Source organism: Lycorma delicatula, chromosome 6 (genome assembly GCF_047948215.1).
Source record: "Lycorma delicatula isolate Av1 chromosome 6, ASM4794821v1, whole genome shotgun sequence".
In the NCBI taxonomy this organism is placed as follows: domain Eukaryota; kingdom Metazoa; phylum Arthropoda; class Insecta; order Hemiptera; family Fulgoridae; genus Lycorma; species Lycorma delicatula.
The window spans coordinates 26,593,364-26,614,190 of record NC_134460.1 but is presented as its reverse complement, the minus strand read 5'-3'; the positions used below and the strand labels follow the sequence as shown (position 1 = coordinate 26,614,190).

General features: G+C 27.3%; 1 protein-coding gene across 3 annotated transcripts in view; it reads left to right on the top strand.

Annotated features, from left to right (window-relative positions):
* The window catches only part of Hpr1 (THO complex 1-like protein Hpr1), a 132,535-nt gene that overhangs the window by 83,344 nt on the left and 28,364 nt on the right, over window positions 1-20,827 (top strand). For all 3 annotated transcript variants that reach the window (XM_075369460.1, XM_075369461.1, XM_075369459.1), the window contains 7 exons: window positions 1,161-1,234; window positions 6,761-7,059; window positions 9,453-9,548; window positions 13,396-13,513; window positions 14,446-14,551; window positions 18,932-19,179; window positions 20,452-20,581. In XM_075369460.1, coding sequence (XP_075225575.1) covers window positions 1,161-1,234; window positions 6,761-7,059; window positions 9,453-9,548; window positions 13,396-13,513; window positions 14,446-14,551; window positions 18,932-19,179; window positions 20,452-20,581 — 1,071 coding nt within the window. The remainder of the gene's footprint in view (window positions 1-1,160; window positions 1,235-6,760; window positions 7,060-9,452; window positions 9,549-13,395; window positions 13,514-14,445; window positions 14,552-18,931; window positions 19,180-20,451; window positions 20,582-20,827) is intronic.

The window sequence follows — 20,827 nt, the reverse complement described above, 5'->3', positions numbered from 1 at the left end:
CATTTTTAAAATTAATTTATTTTAATTGGAAATAACAATTAACAAATTTGATAACATTGGTAATAGGTTCTCTTTCTTAACTTGAAAATAAACTTGAAATACTGGGCTGCCTCTTCTTGGTGAAAATAGGTTTTCATATTTATTCAAGTTTGGCATTTGACAAAAAACTGAGGAAATTAAATATATTTTAGCAAAAAATTCAAGTGATGGTAATTAAAGCAGATAGAATTGTATACAACTTTAACAGAAACTTTTTGAAATTTCAAGTGAGGGTTTTTTCTCTATCTTCCAGGGGGTTAATTTTTTGTGATTTACACTATGGATAATTTTAGTAAAATTCCTGATTGAAATAGCAATTATTTGAAATATGGCCAATATCTGGAATGACATTGACTGTAAATGCTCCTAACAGAGAGGGCAATAAGAAAGAAAAACAGAATATGATGATCTTATTCGGTTTTAAAGATTAAGTTAAAAAGTAGTCAAAAAGGGCACTTCTCTTCAGTTTTTGAAGACAAATTTCAGTAATGAAATTCCATAGCTGGACTGGTATAAGGGATTAAAATAAAATAGTCCACCTTTCAATTTTTGCAGTTGTGAACAGAGTTATTAAACTTCAAACTAATCAGCAAAGATGTAGTGTGATAACATGTAAACTGCAGAAATTAATGGGTTTTAAATGAAAAACCACTTTTATAATTTCAGATTGAAATTAATACAACTTATGGATGAGCACAAGTTAAAATGTCGAGTATAGACTAGTACATCTAGCTTCCCTTATTATGTCACAAGAAGCTGTGAACTCATATGTTTTAGAACACAGATATTGGATTTCAGTGCTTCTAAGACATTTAAATTAATATAACAAGATTGTTTATGAATGCTGTACATAATTATTTTGTATTTTAAGAAAGTTGGTTCAGTTTATTGTCTCCAAATGCTTTATAAAATTTGGGTGGCAGGGAGGGTAGTTCAGGCTGAAAAGACAAAAATTGAAAACTATAAAGAAAGACATTGAAATAACACAGATTGGGGTGGCATTGCAAATATGTTTTGTCATTAATTTTAGGACACCATTAGTTAAGTAACAGATATGCAGCAGGTGGCTTTGAATTAGTTTAAATTTTATTAATACTATTTTTATTTTTTTATTATTTCAGGATGCTGTTAAAGTTTCTTTGGCTAAAGGAAATGTAGAATCATTAAAGAAGATTTTTGATTCTCTTTCTGCTTTGTAAGTATGTCTAATTGTTTGTATTGTACTATACAGTGAGGTTATAGAAATAGAGAGAAAATATGCCTTTAATGTGTAAAAGTTTCTTAAATTTCTTAGAATAGCTTCTTGAAAATTAATTATGTTTAAAGAAGAAAACTCATCCTAAAAAGTATATTAACTTCTTCAGATAAAGAAAACTTTTTTTTAATTTTCATTATTTTTAATTAAAAAAAAAAATGGCTATCTACAGATATTTGTTTTTTCCATAAATTGTACAAATGAACAATTTGGAATAGAAAATTACTTTTGATGGTACATTCTTTACCAAGGATACTAGAATACCTACATCAACCTGATTTTTTTTTTCTAATTTATAACCTTTTGCCAATTAAGGATTTGAAAATAATTATTTAAAAAAAAGTGGAACCAGCATCAAAATACTTCAAAAAGTAAGAAATAATTTCATCCAAATACTTAATTCCTTAGACACATTTTTTAATTGGCGCCTGCTTCTACAATATTAATTTCTAGATATAGTATAAATTTGTTCTATAACACTATACACATACATTCATAAAAACCAACAGCAATATTACATCAGTTGGAATTCATATTTTTGTGCTTTGATTGATTGCTTTTCCATTTGTGATTGTCTTTTTATATATGCCATCTATAGGTCCACTCAAGTACCACATAAGTGTGATCATGTATTTTGGTGCCAATCAAAAAAGTGTCCTTAGTAATTAAGTATTTGGATAAAATTATTTCTTACTTTTTATTGAATTTTGATGTCAGTTCCATCTTTTTTTAAAAATATTTCATAATTTTCTGTATCTGATTAATAATGAAAGTTGTTTGGCAGAGGTAATGTGCTTTTTGATGATATAATGCAGCAGTCAAAGACCGTCGGTGTTTTGTTCGACCTTCTTGGTGTGAAGCAGAAATAAATATATGGCATCAGTTTTCATTTTGTGAGCTAACAATAAACTTGAGTCAGAAATGACATTGAGTTCATTGATTTATTATAAAATAACTTTTGTTTTGGCAAAGTTACAACTGACCAATTGGAAATTCTTTGTAAAAAGAGGGTATCTTTAACATACAAATTTACACATTGGTTCAAATTTGCATGGCACAAATTTTCAGAGGGTTCAAAGAGTTATGTTAAGGTGTAATATATCGATTTCTGATGGTTTAATTAACAGCACAATGGTTATTTTAAAGAAATTCAAATGGCCTGCCCTATGAAGGGAAGGGATCTACTGGTAAGGGGTGAGTTACCAAAAGCTGTGTTAATAAAATTTGATGACAAAACAGTAGGTACAAAAATGAAAGATGAAGGTGGTTGTGTACCTATTACACAAATAAGTACAATGTACAAGCTACTAAAGTATATGGAGATGTAGAAAGACATATGCTACCTTTAATTTTGGCTTAACAGTGTATAAATTGCAAGGTGCAACATTAATTATAACTGTAGTAGATTTGGGGGAAAAGTATTTGCAAAAGGACAAGTTTTATGTTGTTCTAAGTCAAATCAGAAGCTTTTAGATCCATGTAAAGTACTGAATATCCCATATGATAAAAGAAGCATTTGCTAAGACTGAAAGATTGAGAAACTTGTACAGGATTAAATAATGTACTACATTTTGCTCAGTGCATACTAATGACATATCAATAGTATTAGTTACAAGTATTATGAAGAAACTTAGTTGTCTGACCTTGCAAGAGATTGCAAAAGACCATGTAATGTGATGCACATATATAGAAATATAAAATTCCCGCTCTTCCTACCAATGCTGTGTATTATACATAACTAGTTGATCCGGCAATGCTTTGCTTTTGCTAAATTTGAATGTATATATATATATATATTTAATTATATATTAATTATATATATATATTTAATCTATATATATATGTCACAATATATATAAACACAATTGAAAGTTTGATAAAAGGTTAAAAAACTGAACATTGCAGAACTTGACAAAATTTAACCTTCACTTTATATAAAAGTCAGAATGTAAATAAATCCAATTTTACAACACTACCTATCGGATTTAATCCTTTAACACGTTTGACTGTAATATTACGCAGTCAAGCATTGCATCCTAATGTGTTTTACTGTAATATTACACATTCCGTCATGCCGTCAGATTTTACACTCTAAGAAACTGCAATTTGCACTAAAAGGTCTTAGACTAAATGTAGTACGGTTTGAAATGTTTTATTTTATCTATAATTAAGATTATACAATGGGGTTATTATACAATGAATAATCAAGTCTGGAAGGAACACAACATTTCTTTTTCGTTCAGTGTTTCACCCAATCATCTGTTCCATACGTTCTCTTGATATGCATTTGGTTTGTAGTTTCTTGGTTATATTTTCGTATATGAGTGTTTTAGTGATTTTCTACTGATTGCAGAGTTTGTGTTTTATATTTTTATTTTAGTTTAGTTTTTTCTGAAGAGAAATGTGGTAGACTGCTTAGTTTTGTTTCTGTTTACACCATGTGTTTTTGTAATATGCGAATTGTTTTCATGTTTTAGTTTTAAGGTTATAAAAATTTATTATATTGCATTTTATTATTAAAAAAATTATAAGATAAATTAAAGCATGTCTGGTGAAAGTACAAGCAAACATTTGAACGATGCTGAAATAGATCAATTGTTGGATGACCTAGTATCTTCTATTTCTAAATGATCTGATGTTGAACATTTAGATTTTATTCAGTTTGATACAGATAGTGAGGATGAATCTGATGATATATTTACAATTTTAGGTTCTGGGGATTGTAGGATTAATTTGGATTCTGGGGATGTAGTTCATGTACTGGTAAGTGTAAATGATAATTTTTTTTTTGGGAGGGTATGGAAAATTATTTCAGTAATACTGAGGAATTTATATGTGATCCTGGACCATTAGTGAATTTTAAAAGTATTTCAGAAACATTAAGTATTTTTTAACTGATGTGTGTGGATAAAATTGTTGTAGAAACCAACAGATATGCACAAAAAGAAAGAGCAAAATTAGGTACGTTGTTTTCAATGTTTTCTCGGCAATGAAAATGATCTGACTGTAGCAATGATGATATTTATTCACTAATAGCAATGTTTATTCTAATGGGCATATCACAGAGACCAACCATCAGTTTATATTTTTTTTAAAAAATCCTGTATTGGAATCTAAAATATTCTCTTCTATTATGACATGTGACCAGTATGAATTACTATCAGAATTTTTACACTTTTCTGACAATACTGAATTAAATAACAATCAAGGACCAAACAAATGATTCAAAATTACTCCTAATGTGTCTCATCGAAAAAGTAAATACCAAGCAGCTTAGTTTCAAAGAACATTTGCATAGATGAATCTTTACTTTTATGGAAAAGTTTGTGAGGACATGCCATTGAAAGCAGCAAAGTTCAATGTAAAGACATTTTAACTGTGTGAATCTACCACAGGCTATACCTGTTTTTTTTATGGTGTATACTGGTAATTATATGCAGCTTGATTCAGCTCTTATCACTACTGGATCAAATAAATCGGAGAGTATAGTCTTGACATTGAATAAAAACCTGTTGGGTAAAGGATATACTTTGTGGATGGACAATTGTTATAATAGTCTTAGATTAGCAAAATTATTAAAAATAAATAAAATTGATTGTATAGGGACACTTAGGCTTAATAGAAAAATAGAAAAAAATGTTCCAGTTAACTGTAAAAATATTAAATTAGCAAAAGGTGAAATTATAGTGTTACATTCTGGTGACATAGCTGTATTCAAATGGCTGGTAAAGCCCGTAAATGCTGGGTACGGAGGGGCTGGTATTACGGTTGGACCCGTCACATGGTGGGTGTCTTCTCCTCGGGGTCAAGATGTATTTAAATGACATGATGAGCATGTGGTTTCATTCATATCACCAAATCGGAATAAGGAATCTGTTGGTTCAAAAAACAAACAGATACAATAAAACTGAATTGAAGCTATCCGTAGTAATAATTATATTAAGTTTATGGGTGGTGTAGATGTATGAGACCAAATGTTACAATGCTATTCTATAGAACATAAACATGAAAAAAAATATGGTACACAAAACTGTTTAAAAGATTAATTAATGTTGAAGTTTTAAATTCATGTATTTGGAAAAGTAATAACCCCCTGGCATATTGGCCTTCACATTATGATGTGAAGACCAATATGAGCATTGCCGTTTATATATATAGAAGTATATTGGGTCTGAAAGGTTTAAGATGAGATATCTTGATTTTTGATGACTTTATTAATGGTGCTATTTATTTTGTGCAAAAACTCACATTACATGCTCTACATAAGACCATATAACATCATCTAACTTGAGACATACGTATAGAATATCAGGGTTCCCACTGCCCCTACCTACCGGCTGGACGACATAAAAATTTTATGTCCAAAAAATTCTTTCTAACATCATGGTACTGCAACAAAATGCAGGTCTTCAATTGCAACAAGATTTATTTCAATCGGATTAATAGGAAAATAGTTAATGCATGAACAAAAAAAAATTTTTATGTAGACTACATAACCTCCTGTTTTTTGAAGTCAGTTTGTGTCTAAAAACTTTTATCAAAATCATGGTAACACCGCAAAAAGCAGCTGTGTCAATTGCATCAAGATTTATTTCAATTGTATTAATAGAAAAAATTACGTGCAAACTAACAAAAACAAATACAGGTTGAATTTATAACCTTTTTTGAATCTGTTAATGATACTAAATAACTTTCAGTAATTACTACGGAACGTAGAACCATCTGACGTTTTTGTACTTAAATGTTAATAATGTATATATCACCAGAATTGAGGAACACTTAATACTGTATTTTTTTTTTTTGTGTAAAATAATTATTAAAGATTGTAATTTTTTTTAAATTGAGTACAATTTTTTTTTTTAATTGACAGTATTATTTTAATTACAGCCTTAATTCTTATTTTTCATAAGCTGACTTTAACAACTGGAGAAGATGCATTAGTATTTATTTTATTTAAGTAACATTGATTACTGTGGTCATTATCCTTCAATAAACAGCAACTGTATGAAACTGCTCTGAGTGGTTTTAATTGTGTTAGTATGTAAAAACTGATTAAAAAATGTGGCTTTTGACCAATTACATTTATCTTTAAATTTATGTTGTTTAATTTTTAGAATGCTTTATTACTCCCCGAATTGTTTCACATTTTTTAGATTTATCTCTAGGTTGTAAAGGATGCTTTTTCTAGTGATTTTTTTTCCAGGACTTTCATGCTTATTTGTTTTTGAGAGGAAGTTTGTTTGTTTCTATATTAATGTTATGTTATAATTCAATGATAAAGATATAAAATCCTAAATATTTACTGAAAATGAAATCAGTGATTTATTCCTTCCTTTTACTATTGCCTGAGTTATCAGTAGATAGTTTTGTACTGTAAGACATGCAGTCTGGTGTATATATGTTTGATTTTCTAAACTTAAAATTCATTGTAGGTAATGTAATATATTTGTATTTCTTCTATTTTAGGGAAGTGGACAAAAGATCAGTTTTGGATCAAGTGTTGCGTGACCATTTACTAGTATTGTTGTCAGAAGGTCCTCAAAATACTTCAACATGGGAATGTTACTTAACACTTTGTATAGATGCATGTCGAAAAGATTTAGTGACAACTACAATGCCTGTTGTATTGTTAGGTGATATATTTGATGCTTCTACCTTGGATAAATGTGAAAAGTTATTTACTTTTGTTGAAAACAATGTGCAACTATGGAAAGAAGATATGTTTGTTGGTGCTTGTAAAAATAATCTTCTGCGTATGTGCAACGGTATGTACAATATTGCAATCTAATTTTTTGTGTAATTTGTTGCTTGGCTGTTTGGTACGGTAGTTAGCAGGCTTCTAAATCAGCTGGCCTAGGGTTCAGTTCCGGGCAGTGACCTTTTATCCCTCATCATTTCATTCTCATTTACATTTATGTACGGCATATCTGAGATTATAACAAAAAGAAAAAAAGAATTTAAGATAGTAATCATTTTTTGTTTTGTATTCATTTGAAGAAGTTTTTGTACTTGATATAAGTACTTTTCATCATACATTTATGCTTTGTGTACTGTAAATATAAAAGATTTTCATCACTTGTATTATATTTCCTCTTTTCCTTGGTGTGTTTTGTAGTTGAAACATTTGACTTTGAAATCATTTTTAACTTTTTTATCTTTAGGTAAAAATTTGATTGCAATTTAAGATTTTTTTTTTTTTTGAATTGATTCCTTATTTGTCTTGTAAAGGTTTTTCATTAAAATTATTTTTTTTATCTCTTTTTTATTATTCCATATAAATATTTATATTTTATTATTACTAAAAATGAATAAAATTATATTAAGTTCCCAATTCAATATAAATAAAATCATAAGAAAAAAAAAATTATATCCGTATTTATTAACTGAAAGCACAGATCCTATTTTCTGATCATAGAGCATCTTTTATTCCATTGGGTAATTCTGATTCATCAGAATTTAATATTAAACATTGTACTGATTGAAGGTTTTTTAAAACTGAGTATCTTAATAAAAAGGCTAATTGCCTTTTGTCATTACATTTTAAATATCTCTACAGCATTAAGCTGTGATGTATTTTTATGAGAATTGCATTTAGAATTGTAAAAAACAATACTCACCAGGATAAAAATTATTTTTAAGAGAAATTTTTTTTGTATTTATATTTATAAAACCTGAGCTCCTTCAAAATAAAAGATTAAAATCTTATAATATTAAGTGAATTTTAAAAAGTGCTTAATTTTTCAGTTTTGGAATAATATAGATTTTAAAGTTTATTATTATACTTAAAAAAAATGTTTGTAAAAATAAAAGTATGATAAATTGTGAATTTATTTAGAAAGTTAACAAAACAGACATAGTTAAACCTAAAAAGTTTAAATAAAGTAATTATTTAGGATTGTAAATTGCAGTGCAGTAATGTTGTAATTGATGATTATAAGCAATATACTCATAAATTATTGCTTTATTTAATTAATTAGTTATTGGTTGTTTCGCAGTAACTTAAAATCCCTGTTTTCATCCCTATAAAGTGTATAAAAATTTATAATTTTTATAAGATTTTTTTAATTTAGAGTTTATAAGTTTTATACAGTTTTTTAAACAAAATATATTTGATATAAAAGCATATTCTAATTAATTTTTTAACAATATTTTTTATTTTTTGTAGAATTCAAAATGTTTTGGATTGTAACCTGAACATTTTACATTTATATCCTCTGTATTTAGTATTTATATTGCTGTAAATCGTAATAAAATTAGATTAGAAAATCATTCTAAGACTTTTATGCCAATAAACAAACTTGTTTATTAAAAAATAGATAAGAATTTCTTCATCTTTATCAATTATGACCGAATCACAAACAGATAATTATGAAAAGCTAAGCAGTTTTTTCACATACAAGTATGAATGGAAAAATAAATTTTATACGTGTTTTTTCACATACACATTATAAAAATCAGACAAAATTATATATATATATTATACACATACTTACATTCATTCATACATAATACTTAGCTAATTATTCTACAAATATTATCATTCAAAATTATGTATAATATCAGTCTTAAGAAATAAATTTAAAAAACTATTTATTAGTATTATTTAACATAATTTGTTTCTTACTTTAGCTAAACTTGTCAGTATTGATGTAATGTGTCAACATGTTTTTTCCTTTTACATTATATATGTTTGAAAATAATACAGTTTTTGGATGTAGAACATACAAATTATTATAAATAAAAATACACAAGTCATGAAAATATTAAAAGACAGCTCTCTTGACATGTGCTTGAAACATTTGCTCTCATTTGAGACATGTGCTCTCTTTCATTTGTTCTTGTCAAGTTGCAGTTGGTTAATTATTATATTTCATTTTTCTATATTTCACATTTGGGTAGATTATTTATAGATATTAATAAATATCTGGTTTATAACTTTGAATAATAATTATGAGGCTATACAGAGGCATAAGATAGATATAAATTTTCCCAGTAACAACAAAATATATTGTTACAGTTTATTTGAGCCCAAATACAAGGGGTACAAGTATTTGATGTGCACCTCTGTAAATTTATTATTAATCTGTATGGTTTAGCCTGTAAATAAATAACTATACTCATTCACCTTTACCATTACTTAATTGTTTTTTTTTTTCAGATTTGTTACGAAGATTGTCACGATCACAGAATACTGTGTTCTGTGGTAGAATTCTTCTGTTTTTGGCAAAATTTTTCCCATTTTCTGAACGTTCAGGTTGGTTTTATTACAGTATATTAATTTTTAATAATTAATTTAATCCAGAATATTTAAATTAAACTCTTACTAAGTTATAACTGTTGTTAGATAATATAATCAATTATAAATTAATTTAGTAAAATCAGTTCTTTATTTTATTGTCCATATTTTCCCCTGTACTAATTGATTAAAAGGAAAAACAAAATTCAACACAATCCACCACAGTACAGAATCAAATAAGATTTCTTACATTATCTTATTATTTTTCGTTGTTCATTTATACATCAATAGCGCTTCCGGGGAATTCATCATCAGTTGGTTAAAATTAAAATTTTTTTTAAAACTTGAAAATCACACATTAAAATATTGTTACATATGTATGCAGTCTAACAATTAAAAACTTAAAATTCTTTAAAAAAATTAAATTCTTTAACTTATTTTACATGTTTTGTGGCCAGTCACTAATACAGCATTGCATTAATATAGTATAAATTTTACCTGACATTGACAAAAGTGCTGCTACCTGTAGCAGTTTTGATAAGAGAATCATTATCAAACTATATTTACAGATTGATCAAGCTGAATTTCAGTTTGTATGTATGATATTTTTTTCTAAAAACAAAACAAAATTTTTTGCATGAAGATTTAGAATAAAACAAGGTTATTAAAAAAGAAAGTGTATAAATGTTGAAATGTACAATACAAATCTTTATTAAAAATTTTGGGAAATGTTCTGTGTGATTATATAATGAATTAATATTGATGTAAATAAATGTTGACTAAAATTATCTCAAATTAAAAAAATAGATGATTTGATTAAAATAGAAAATAATAATAGACATAAAATTTTTTATAGTAATAATTTTCATAGAAAGTGTAATGTTAATATTAAGGACACAGAAAAAACAAGTAATTTAAATCTAGTGACTATACAAGAAGTTTCAAGTAAATGTGATAATAATGACCCTGTAAATCTAACAAACGTTGGTTTTAATGATAATGAAAAGTTAATAATTGCTAATTTTTTAAACTTTAATTTACCAGTTAATAATAAGAGTAATAAAAAATGAGCAATATTATATCAAAAATATAGCTATTGATCTGACAAAGGTAAAGACTACGTAATACTATTGTGAATAACATATATAAAATTAAGAAAATATATAAATAAGAAACCACTTTTTAATAAGAGAACAATTTATAATTTAAAAGATAAATTGAAGATTATAATAATTTAATGGAAAAGTATATAATTTACAGTTTTAAACGAATAAAAAACCAACTAATAAGTTTTAAAAATTACAAAAAGTTTATAAAGCAATTTTTGATTGTTAAAATAAATTGAAGTTATATCCATTTAAACCATTTGCTCCTAAACTTACTGATCTTCCTAAAATACATAAACTTTACTGTTTACTGTTAATAAACTTTAAATCTGCACCTTTTTAATTTATTACTAAGGTAATTAATGAGTTACTTAGATCTAAAGTTGATTTACAATATAAATGTATTATAAAAAATGGGTATGATTTGGTTAACAAATTAAAAAATTTAATGATAAATGAAAATACTAGAATGATAATTTATCACATAACCAACATTATACCCTAATATTCCTATAGATCATACAATTTGTGTAATAAAAAGGTTTTACTGATAATATTCATACCATTATTAAAAGTATATGTCAACAGGATTATTTTGAATTCAATAACTTATATTACACACAAGAAAATATTTTACCAATCCTGTATCAGGTGTTATATCTGAAATTTATTTGCAAGAATTTGAAAATAAGATAGTTTATGGTATTACTCATATACACAAAATTCTATTATGGGTTAGATATGTTGGTGATATTTTGGTAATCTTTGATCCTGTCATAGATTATGAACATCTTATTGATATTGAAAAAACTCGATTCTTATCATGATAATTTAAAATTTACGTTTGATACAGACAAATGCAGAATAATAAGTTTTTTAGATGTCAATATTGAAATCAATAAAAAGAATAAAATTACATCAGTATATAGAAAACCTACATCAAGTGAAGCAACTATTAACAGAGGATCGAATCATCCTTGGTCATACAAAGTTAATATATTCACAAATACGTTAAATAGAGCGATACATTACATACAGGACAACAGGGAAAAATTAGATACAGAAATAAATATTATAAAAAGTATTGCAGTAAAAAATGGATATAACACCTTATTTATAATTATTATTATTGATAATATTTATGAAAAACAAAAATTAAAATCTAGTAATGTTAAACATTTAAACCTATAAGTAAAACATTGACAATATGTATTGAATATTATTGATAATGTAATGTTTATATTGCTGTAAAATATAAACCAGCGTATAAGCCAAGCGATCATATAATAAAACATTTAAAAAACCATAATGATAATTATGATATTAAGAGTTTATGTGGCATCTGTAAAATAACATGTAGTGACTGTGATAAAATTTATATTGGGAAAATTATTAGATCATTTAGAGCAAGATTTGCAGAACACTTTAAAAATTATAAAAATAATAAAGTAGGATTTTCTAATTTTGCCGACCATCTAATAATGAATTAAATACTAATTTGAAAATAGAGATCACAAAAGAAAAAAACTAATAATAAAAAAATGAACAATTTAGAAAAATATCATATATATACAAATACAAACTGAAATTCAGCTTGATAATCTGCAGACATGTTTGATAATGATTCTCTTATGAAAGCTGCTACAGATACTAGCACTTTTGTCAATTAATGTAGTGCTGTTATTAGTGGCTGGCCACAAAACATGTGTAATAAGTTAAAGAAATTAAATTTCTTAAAGAATTTTAAGTTTTTAATTGTTTGCATATATAATATGTGTAGTAATATTTTGATGTGTGATGAAGTTTTTAAAAAATCAAAAAAAATCTAATTTTAACCAACTGATGGTGAGGATTTTCAAAAGTCCTATTGGTGTATAAATGAAAAAAGAAAAATAATAAGATAAGGTAAGAAGAAATTTTATTTGATTCTGTACTGTAGTAATTTTGTGCCAAATTTTGTTTTTAATTGAGTTAATTTTAATTTTAGTTATATGTACTTTTATTATGTAAAGATATTCTATTTTCGTTATTTATACTTATATTTTTATTATCAGAAGTAGATCATTATCCTAATTTATTTTAATTTTTATAAATGATATTTTATGGATTATGACAAGGTTATATCTGTCGCCTGTGGTTTATAGGAGACTATTGTGGTTTATTTATGTATATTGTTTCTATTGTTTTTATTTGAAAATATGTCCACATAGTAATGTTCATCATATTATAGTTATATTTAATAGAATAAAGGGGATATATTCCCCTTATATATATATATTCCCAGCAGGATGTGCAGTAACATGAATGTATAATAATATTGTTAAACATGCAAGTGTATTCTGCTTTGTGATAAAAGTGTAACAGTGTTTTGTTTTGTGATTATGGATAAGGTTTTTTTATTCATTAAAAAGCTATAAGGTAGCTTTCTGTGAATAGTATAAGTAAATAATATTCTTAATTTTATAATTATTAATTTTATAATTATAATCTCACTTCAATAATCACTTCATTTTGTATACATTTTCATTAGTTATTGTAAATTTCATATTAAAAACAGAATTATTATTTGTAACATAATTTATTTATTTTGTAAATAATAACAAACTAAAGAGAAAGTAAATTGTATTTGTAAGAATTTTAACTTGTATAATTAATTCCTCAGTATCCTTTGTTGAGCCAATAACGTATGACAATATTATTCATTTGTTCAGTATTAAATGATGACTAGAGATTTTATTTTATTATTAATTTTTTTTTAGGATTGAACATTGTTAGTGAATTTAATTTGGAAAATGTTACTGAATTTAGTACTGATGAACCTATGGAAACAAAAGATGGTGGTGAAGATAAATTTGAAGAAGAAAAATCCACTGACAGGTAATAAAAATCTTTTACAAAAAAATATAACTCAACAGATTAAATAGTTGCCAACATCACTCCACAAAATAAAAATTGTAAATTTATATGTACATATCCTAAATATTGCCATAATTCTTGAAGGGTTATTGTGTTTATAATACATTATACTTCATTGTTCTATGAATTGATACAAACTGTACAAACATGGAATGCTTAACAAATATATATTCAAATTAAAAAACAAAAGAAGATGTAGTTTTGTTCTATACTATGTATGCTATTGAGGTAATATCATTTCAAAATCAAGGTTAATAAAAGCCATTATTTCTGTGATTCTGCTACATTTTTCAAGCTTAACATATTTATGATAGTTCTAAGTTGTCTGATGCTTGGAAGGAGTGTTGTAATTGCATGTGTCTTGGAAAATGAATCACTCCTTAGATTTATGTATAATAATTATTGTTATTTCACAGTTATTTAATTATAATTAAATAGTTATTTATAATTCTGTGTTGTGATACACAGTATCGCATATATTAATGAGCATTCATAGTATAAATTTATATATACCCTTTTTCATCAAAAATACATTTTTTGTATGTAGTTTCTAAGGTTACATTAAACCTAGAAAAATAATAATAGGGTAAAATCCATCAGATTAAAGAGACTTCTTTGAGATTCTGACTGGGAATCCCTTTATGAACTGTGTGGAATGGTTGAAAGCGTTCCATGTAATGTAAATATTTGTTAAATTCTGATAATTACATTCTCTGTAATAAATAATACTGTATAATGTAGTTCTACATATCAAATTACCTTTTTTTGTTTGTCCTAATCGGCTACTTATTTATATTATTGCATATGATTTTTTTTCTTTTTTTTACTCTAGGAAAGTTGTAGTAATCATAAGTCTAAGGATTTTTAATAAAGTGTTTATTTTAATATTTCAGAATCAAAGTCGATTATAATCTGTATACAAAGTTTTGGGCCCTACAAGATTTTTTCCGTAATCCAAATCAGTGTTATAATAAAATGCAGTGGAAAGTATTTTCAAGTGTGAGTATTTTTTTATTTTAATTATTTTATTTCAATATAAGATTTTAAGAAATAATCAGATTTGTTAGTATAAAATGTATCTACTAAAACTCATTTACAAATCTAAATTGTATTCTTTAAAAAAATTTATAATTTTGAAAAAATAATTTCTTCCCCAAAAGATTAGTTTTTTTTTTTATTAAAACTGGTGAACTTGTCATCAAAATTCAGCTGATTTTGAGGTCAAGAATTCTAAGGTTCAAATCCTAATAAAGGCAATTTACTTTTGTATGGATTTGAATACTAGATTGTGGATTACTGTGTTTTTTGGTGGTTGGGTTTCAATTAACCACATATTGCAGTAATGGTCAATCTGAGATTCTACAAGACTTCACTTTATTTATATTCATACATATCATCCTTATTCATCCTCTAAAGTAATACCTTACAATGGTTCCAGAGGCTAAACAGAAATAGAAAGTTACAATTTTTGAGATTCATTTTTTGTTTTACTGTAAATCAATTATTTAAAAATAATAACTGGCCTGTTGGACAAACACGAAATTCTCATTATTGGTGTGCAGAGAGTAAGAAACACCAATCAGGACGCCATGAAATCTCAAGAATATAAGCTCTACAAAGGTGTAACTGGGAAAAGAGTGATGAAAAATGTCCCACAGTTTGGAGCAGGCTTTTTAGTCAGCTTCAAAATAATAAACTTTATACAAGAATTCAACTCACAATCCCCAGGATACTCATCACTCACCCTAAAAGCATCTAATAAAATCTACGCTATAATAAATGCCCATGCACCCACTAATAATAAAAATAACTTCAAAAGACTGTAAAGAAACAGAAAGTTTGTGGGATCTACTTGACCTGACTAAGTAACATCCCCAAAAACCATGTTAAACAATTAATTGGAGACTTCAGTGCTCGACTAGACAGAGAAAGAAGATACTGCAACATCATCGAAAAATGGCCCACCCAAAAGAAAACAAACAAAAATGGACAGAGACTCGTCAATTTCTACTGAAACCATAACCTAATCTCAAAATTCACATATTTCAAGAAGAAACCTCAAAAGCTGTAAAATACTAGGGAGAATGGCAATTAGACCATGTCTTCATGGACAAACGCCGCCACCACAAGATCTACAATGTGTTTATTCCTTTGAGGAGTAGACACAGGCTCAGATCACTATGTAGTCAAAATTGAGATTAAATTTACTCCCCAAAGAAAACAACAAAACCAAGCCCCTAATACTAAAAGAAAAATAAACCATATCAAACTAATCAAGAATGAACATTACCAAAAAGCAACGGAAAAAATAACAATCACGAGTAAACTGTAAGATCTAGTCAACAACCTTAAACAAATCACTGAAGAATTAGTTCCAATAAAATCCTGTAAAAAACATCAGTGGTGGAATAGCAAATGTGATGAAACAGTGGAGAAAACATATCAAGCATATCTGTTTCACCAATCCTAAAAATCAGAAACATCCTTCCAAAATCTAGTAAAACATAGAAGAAACCACCCAAACCTAAGGAGAGTAAAAATACAACACCATGAAGACACATTGAAGTCAATAGAAGAAGAGTTCAGTAAAACACAGTCGGGTGTCTGTCACAAAACCTTCAAAAATCAGCTCCAGAAATACAAACCTTCAACCCTAAATGAAAATGGTAAAATGGCCCATAACAATAAGACAAATCTCGGAAATCCTAGCCAAAACTACTAAATAGTGAAGAACTGATATAACTTAAACTTCAACACCACCACCACTCTAATAAAAAACCACCAGAAAACATCAACTCTCTCACAGTAAAAGAAGTGTACTAAGAACTTTGTAAGATGAAGAATTACAAAGCAGCAGGAGATCATACTTTTGTAGAGATATGGAAACATGCAGGAAGATCAACAGCAAAAATTGCCATTCATCAACAGCTTGTCAACATTGTGAATCAAAGAAGAACTACCAGAACACTGGGCGACAGCCCCTGTCCATCTACTACACAAAAAAGGGGACAAACCAGATCCTAACAATTACAGGGGAATCTTATTCCTGGATACAGCATACAAAATTCTTTCAAGAATCATTCTCAACATGATCGGTTCACAACTCGAGAAAGATCTAGGAGAATAGCTGGAAGCTTTCAGACCTCGAGACCAGATCATGAGTCTGAAACTAATAATGAATTACAACTGGAATTGAAAGAGATGAGGTGATAACATTTGTAGATTTCAAGAAAGCTTATGACTGCATCCACACAGAATCCCTACTAAAAATTGTAAGACACCTCTGACTACATTCTAAATTAATAAGCATGATAAAACACCCTCTCAAACACTAAGTCGAAGGTAAAATTCTGAGGTGAGCTTTTTGAACTATTTGAGATCAATACAGGACTGTACCAAGGGGATAGGCTCTCACCACTATTATTCAACTGTGGTCTAGAAATAGTAATGAGGGAATGACTCAAAAATGCCCCCAAAAGTAAAAGTAGGCCAAAAAATCAAAACAAACTGTCTTGGTTTCGCGGACAACTTGGCACTGCTAGCAAACAACATCAACGAAGCTAAATCATAGATATTAGAACTTCAAAACATTGCAAATAAAATTGGCCTCAAAATATCATTTGAAAAGACAGAAATTATACCTCAAAAATCAACACAATTTAAAGAAGTAAACATAAATGGTAGTGAAATCAAAATAGTAACCCAATTTAAATCCCTCGGATAAGTAATAAACAACCTAGATGAAAAAAACCTCAATCCAGATAAGAAAAAACAAACTAGCTAAAGGTCAAAAATTAACTTTGTACATTTACAATAAAAAATGCTTATCAATAAACGCAAAAATAAGATACTACAACACAGTTACAAAACCAGAAGTTACTTATGCAGCAGAACTCTTCTACCTGAACAAACAATCAAAGACAGACAGACTCCAGAAAATCAAAAGAAGAATTGGAAGAACCTATTCAATAAAAAGTGCGAAAAACACAAGCAGGGGTGAATTATTGAGCCCAACAATATCTTCTACAAAGAATTAGAACCCATCACTGATACCATGCATCAGAGAAGACTATAGGATTCTTTGGACATATCATGTGGATGCAAGATTCAAGACTTCTGAAATCGCTGGTACAGTACAATCTCGACTCGAAAAAGTCTGAGACAGAATGCAGATGAATCAGAGAAATAAGTGATGATCTGAAGGAAATTAGCCTTACACCAGAAGTCACGACAAATAAGATAAAATTAACCAAGAAAATCAAGAACAAAAGCACTTGCTTCACACTCACAAGAAAAACTCACAACATGAACATTTTCAATACTAATGGCAAAAGATTGGGACGTATGTAAAAGTACTGAGAGGACTGCAAGACCCAAACAGGCCCATCGAAGAGACTTGGATAGTGGACTGAAAAAAGTGATCCTATGCGGTCATAAAAGATAATAATAACAATAATAATAACTAAATTATTATGAAATCCAATTTAAATCATTTTTACATTTTTGGTTTATTTATTTTTTAATATTTGTTTATTGATCTTATGATCGATAAACATATATTCATATATGATAGATGACAGTTTTTTATGAAAAGATAAAGCAACTTTAAACAATGCTGGACTGCTGGTAACAAAATTCAGAATAAATGAAATGAAATATTGATTTACAATTCAAGTAGATGCCATCTCTGAATTATCCTCTCTGGTCAACTTTTCACTTCAATATAGTGGTCAAAAAGTGGCATTGCATTAGTTGGAGACGGGTGGTTAAAAATACAAAAGAATTACTTTGTAAATTGTTATTTTTGTACAAAAGAAGATAGAAAATATACTTAGCAAAAATATTTTACCAAAAAATATTTTACTGTTTGTATAACAGTAAAATATTTTCTGAAAAGATCTATTTAAAATTCACTAGCCTCCAGTATAACTGACTTTGTTGGGACTGATGTGATACTTAGTTAAAGAAAAAAGTTAAACTGGAGAGTTATTTTCCTGTTAATAAATATAAGGATAAGCTGCTTTCTGTGAATATTAAAATGATATTAGTTTCCTTAAACCATTTAGTAAATCCATATTTCTAATTTCTTCATAGCCTGGATTTTACATCACATCTGTGATGTTGCTACAATCTCTTCTGTTAGTGTCTTTTTCCAAGACTGCTTTTTTTTTTAAGTTGAATTTCATTTCATGTAACTGTTATATCTTAAACAATTATACATTTTTTTTAGCATTCAATTAAAATATGAGAAAGTAAGGTTTATATTTACAATAATGGATTTGAATGTAACTGCATTATTTATTTTTACATTACTGCAATACATTTAATTAGTTGGGTGAAACAGATTTGTAATGAATTTTAATTTGTTTGTATTTACAGCATTCCGCATGTGTACTTTCTGCATTCAAGAGTTTCAAATTAGATGATGAATGTAAACTGTCAAGTAAAAAGAGTAAAATCGATGAAGTTGAAGATGGCAATGTTTTAACTCAACATTATTTTGCTAAATACCTTACCAACCAAAAATTATTAGATCTACAACTGAGTGATGTTAATTTCAGGCGTTATGTATTGCTTCAGTTTTTAATATTATTCCAATATCTTAACTCGCATGTTAAATTCAAATCGTAAGTATTAAAGAACATTTTATATTATTGGTTGTTTACATACAGAACAATTTTTTAATTTACATATATATTTGAAACATTTATTTTTTATTGTACATAATCTGGTAATACTATTCCTAATCAAGTAATGTTATATGTTCTTAGACTTTTTTTAGTTATTATTCTGCTTTTTTTTTTAGTTATTAGTTTTTATAAATAACTTGCTCACTTTTTAATAAATTTAATGAATAACCTCTTCAATAATTCTGAGTATAAATAAAGTGAAAATTAATCTTAAAGAATAGAATTGTCGGTTGACTGTGTAAAGTTTAGCCAGGACCAAAAATGTTATTGTATAATATTGTAACCATTATTTCTGAGGAACTGGACATCATCGACTTATCATAGTCTAGCAGTTACTCCACAGAATCCCTATTTTTTTAAAAACTTTCTAAACTTTTTTTTACAAATAAGGTAAGGGGAAAGGAGAAAATATAAAATATAGTCATTTTAATACTAAGTATCATAAAAGGCATACAATAATAGGACAACATCTCAGAGACAAATATTAAGCTTGAGGAAAAAGTGGAAACTAGTACAATAGAGAGGACAACAGTGAAGAAATTGGCTGGTTATGTATTCTATAGAAAAAAATGCTGTTTCATTAGAATACTTTAATTTATTTTTAAAGTATGGGTTCTGCAAAAAAATCATGGACATAAATATATATTAAATGTATATATATATATATATATATATATATATATATATATTTTGTTTTTAAGAAAGAACAAATTTGATATTAAGGTGTCATTTTTTATTCTTGCTCTTGGATATGGGAATGCAAAGTTGGCGGGAGTTTATTACTCCCTACTTTATCGCAGATACCTGTTTGCCAGCTTTTGCATGGCAAGAAAAGAACTCTTATTGAATTTTATATATAATCATGCTACTCCATATATAAAGGATATTGTATCTAAATTGGATACTACATTGGTAACCTAGAACCTTGGAGATGAAAAAGGTTTTTTATTTTTTTTAATTTCATTACTTGCAATTACTTTCTCTGAAATTAATGTAATTTCATAACAAAAATCAGTAATGCATTGAGGGCTAATAATTGAAAATGTTTCTGCATTTTTCAGTCCAACATGAGGAAAAGTTTCACCAACTAACTGAAAAAAAATCTATCTATTATGTTGGAGTTATGAATAGATTTACTTTACATGTCAACATTTATTTAAGTTAAAGTTATTAAATGAATATAATTAATTGCTATTTGTCCTTTTTCAGTGAAACATATGAATTAAAACCAGAACAAAGTGAGTGGGTGAGTGAGACTACACAGCAGGTTTATAAACTGCTAGAAGAGACTCCACCAGATGGTGTAAAGTTTGCTGAAACTGTTAAAAATATACTGCAGGTATTATTTATAATAATACATCTAGGCATCTACAACCAATTTTCTCTACGTTCTATCCATTGCTAATAAATCCTGTACATTTTCACCTATATGTTCTTTGACCTCTTTTTTAACTCCTTTTCAGGTTTTGATGTATTATTATGTTTCCATTTTTATCATTTAAGGTATTACTAATGTAATATGGTTTCAGATTTTATCCTGTTTTATTTTGGTTCTGTCAAGTAAACTGACATTCATTATTTTAAT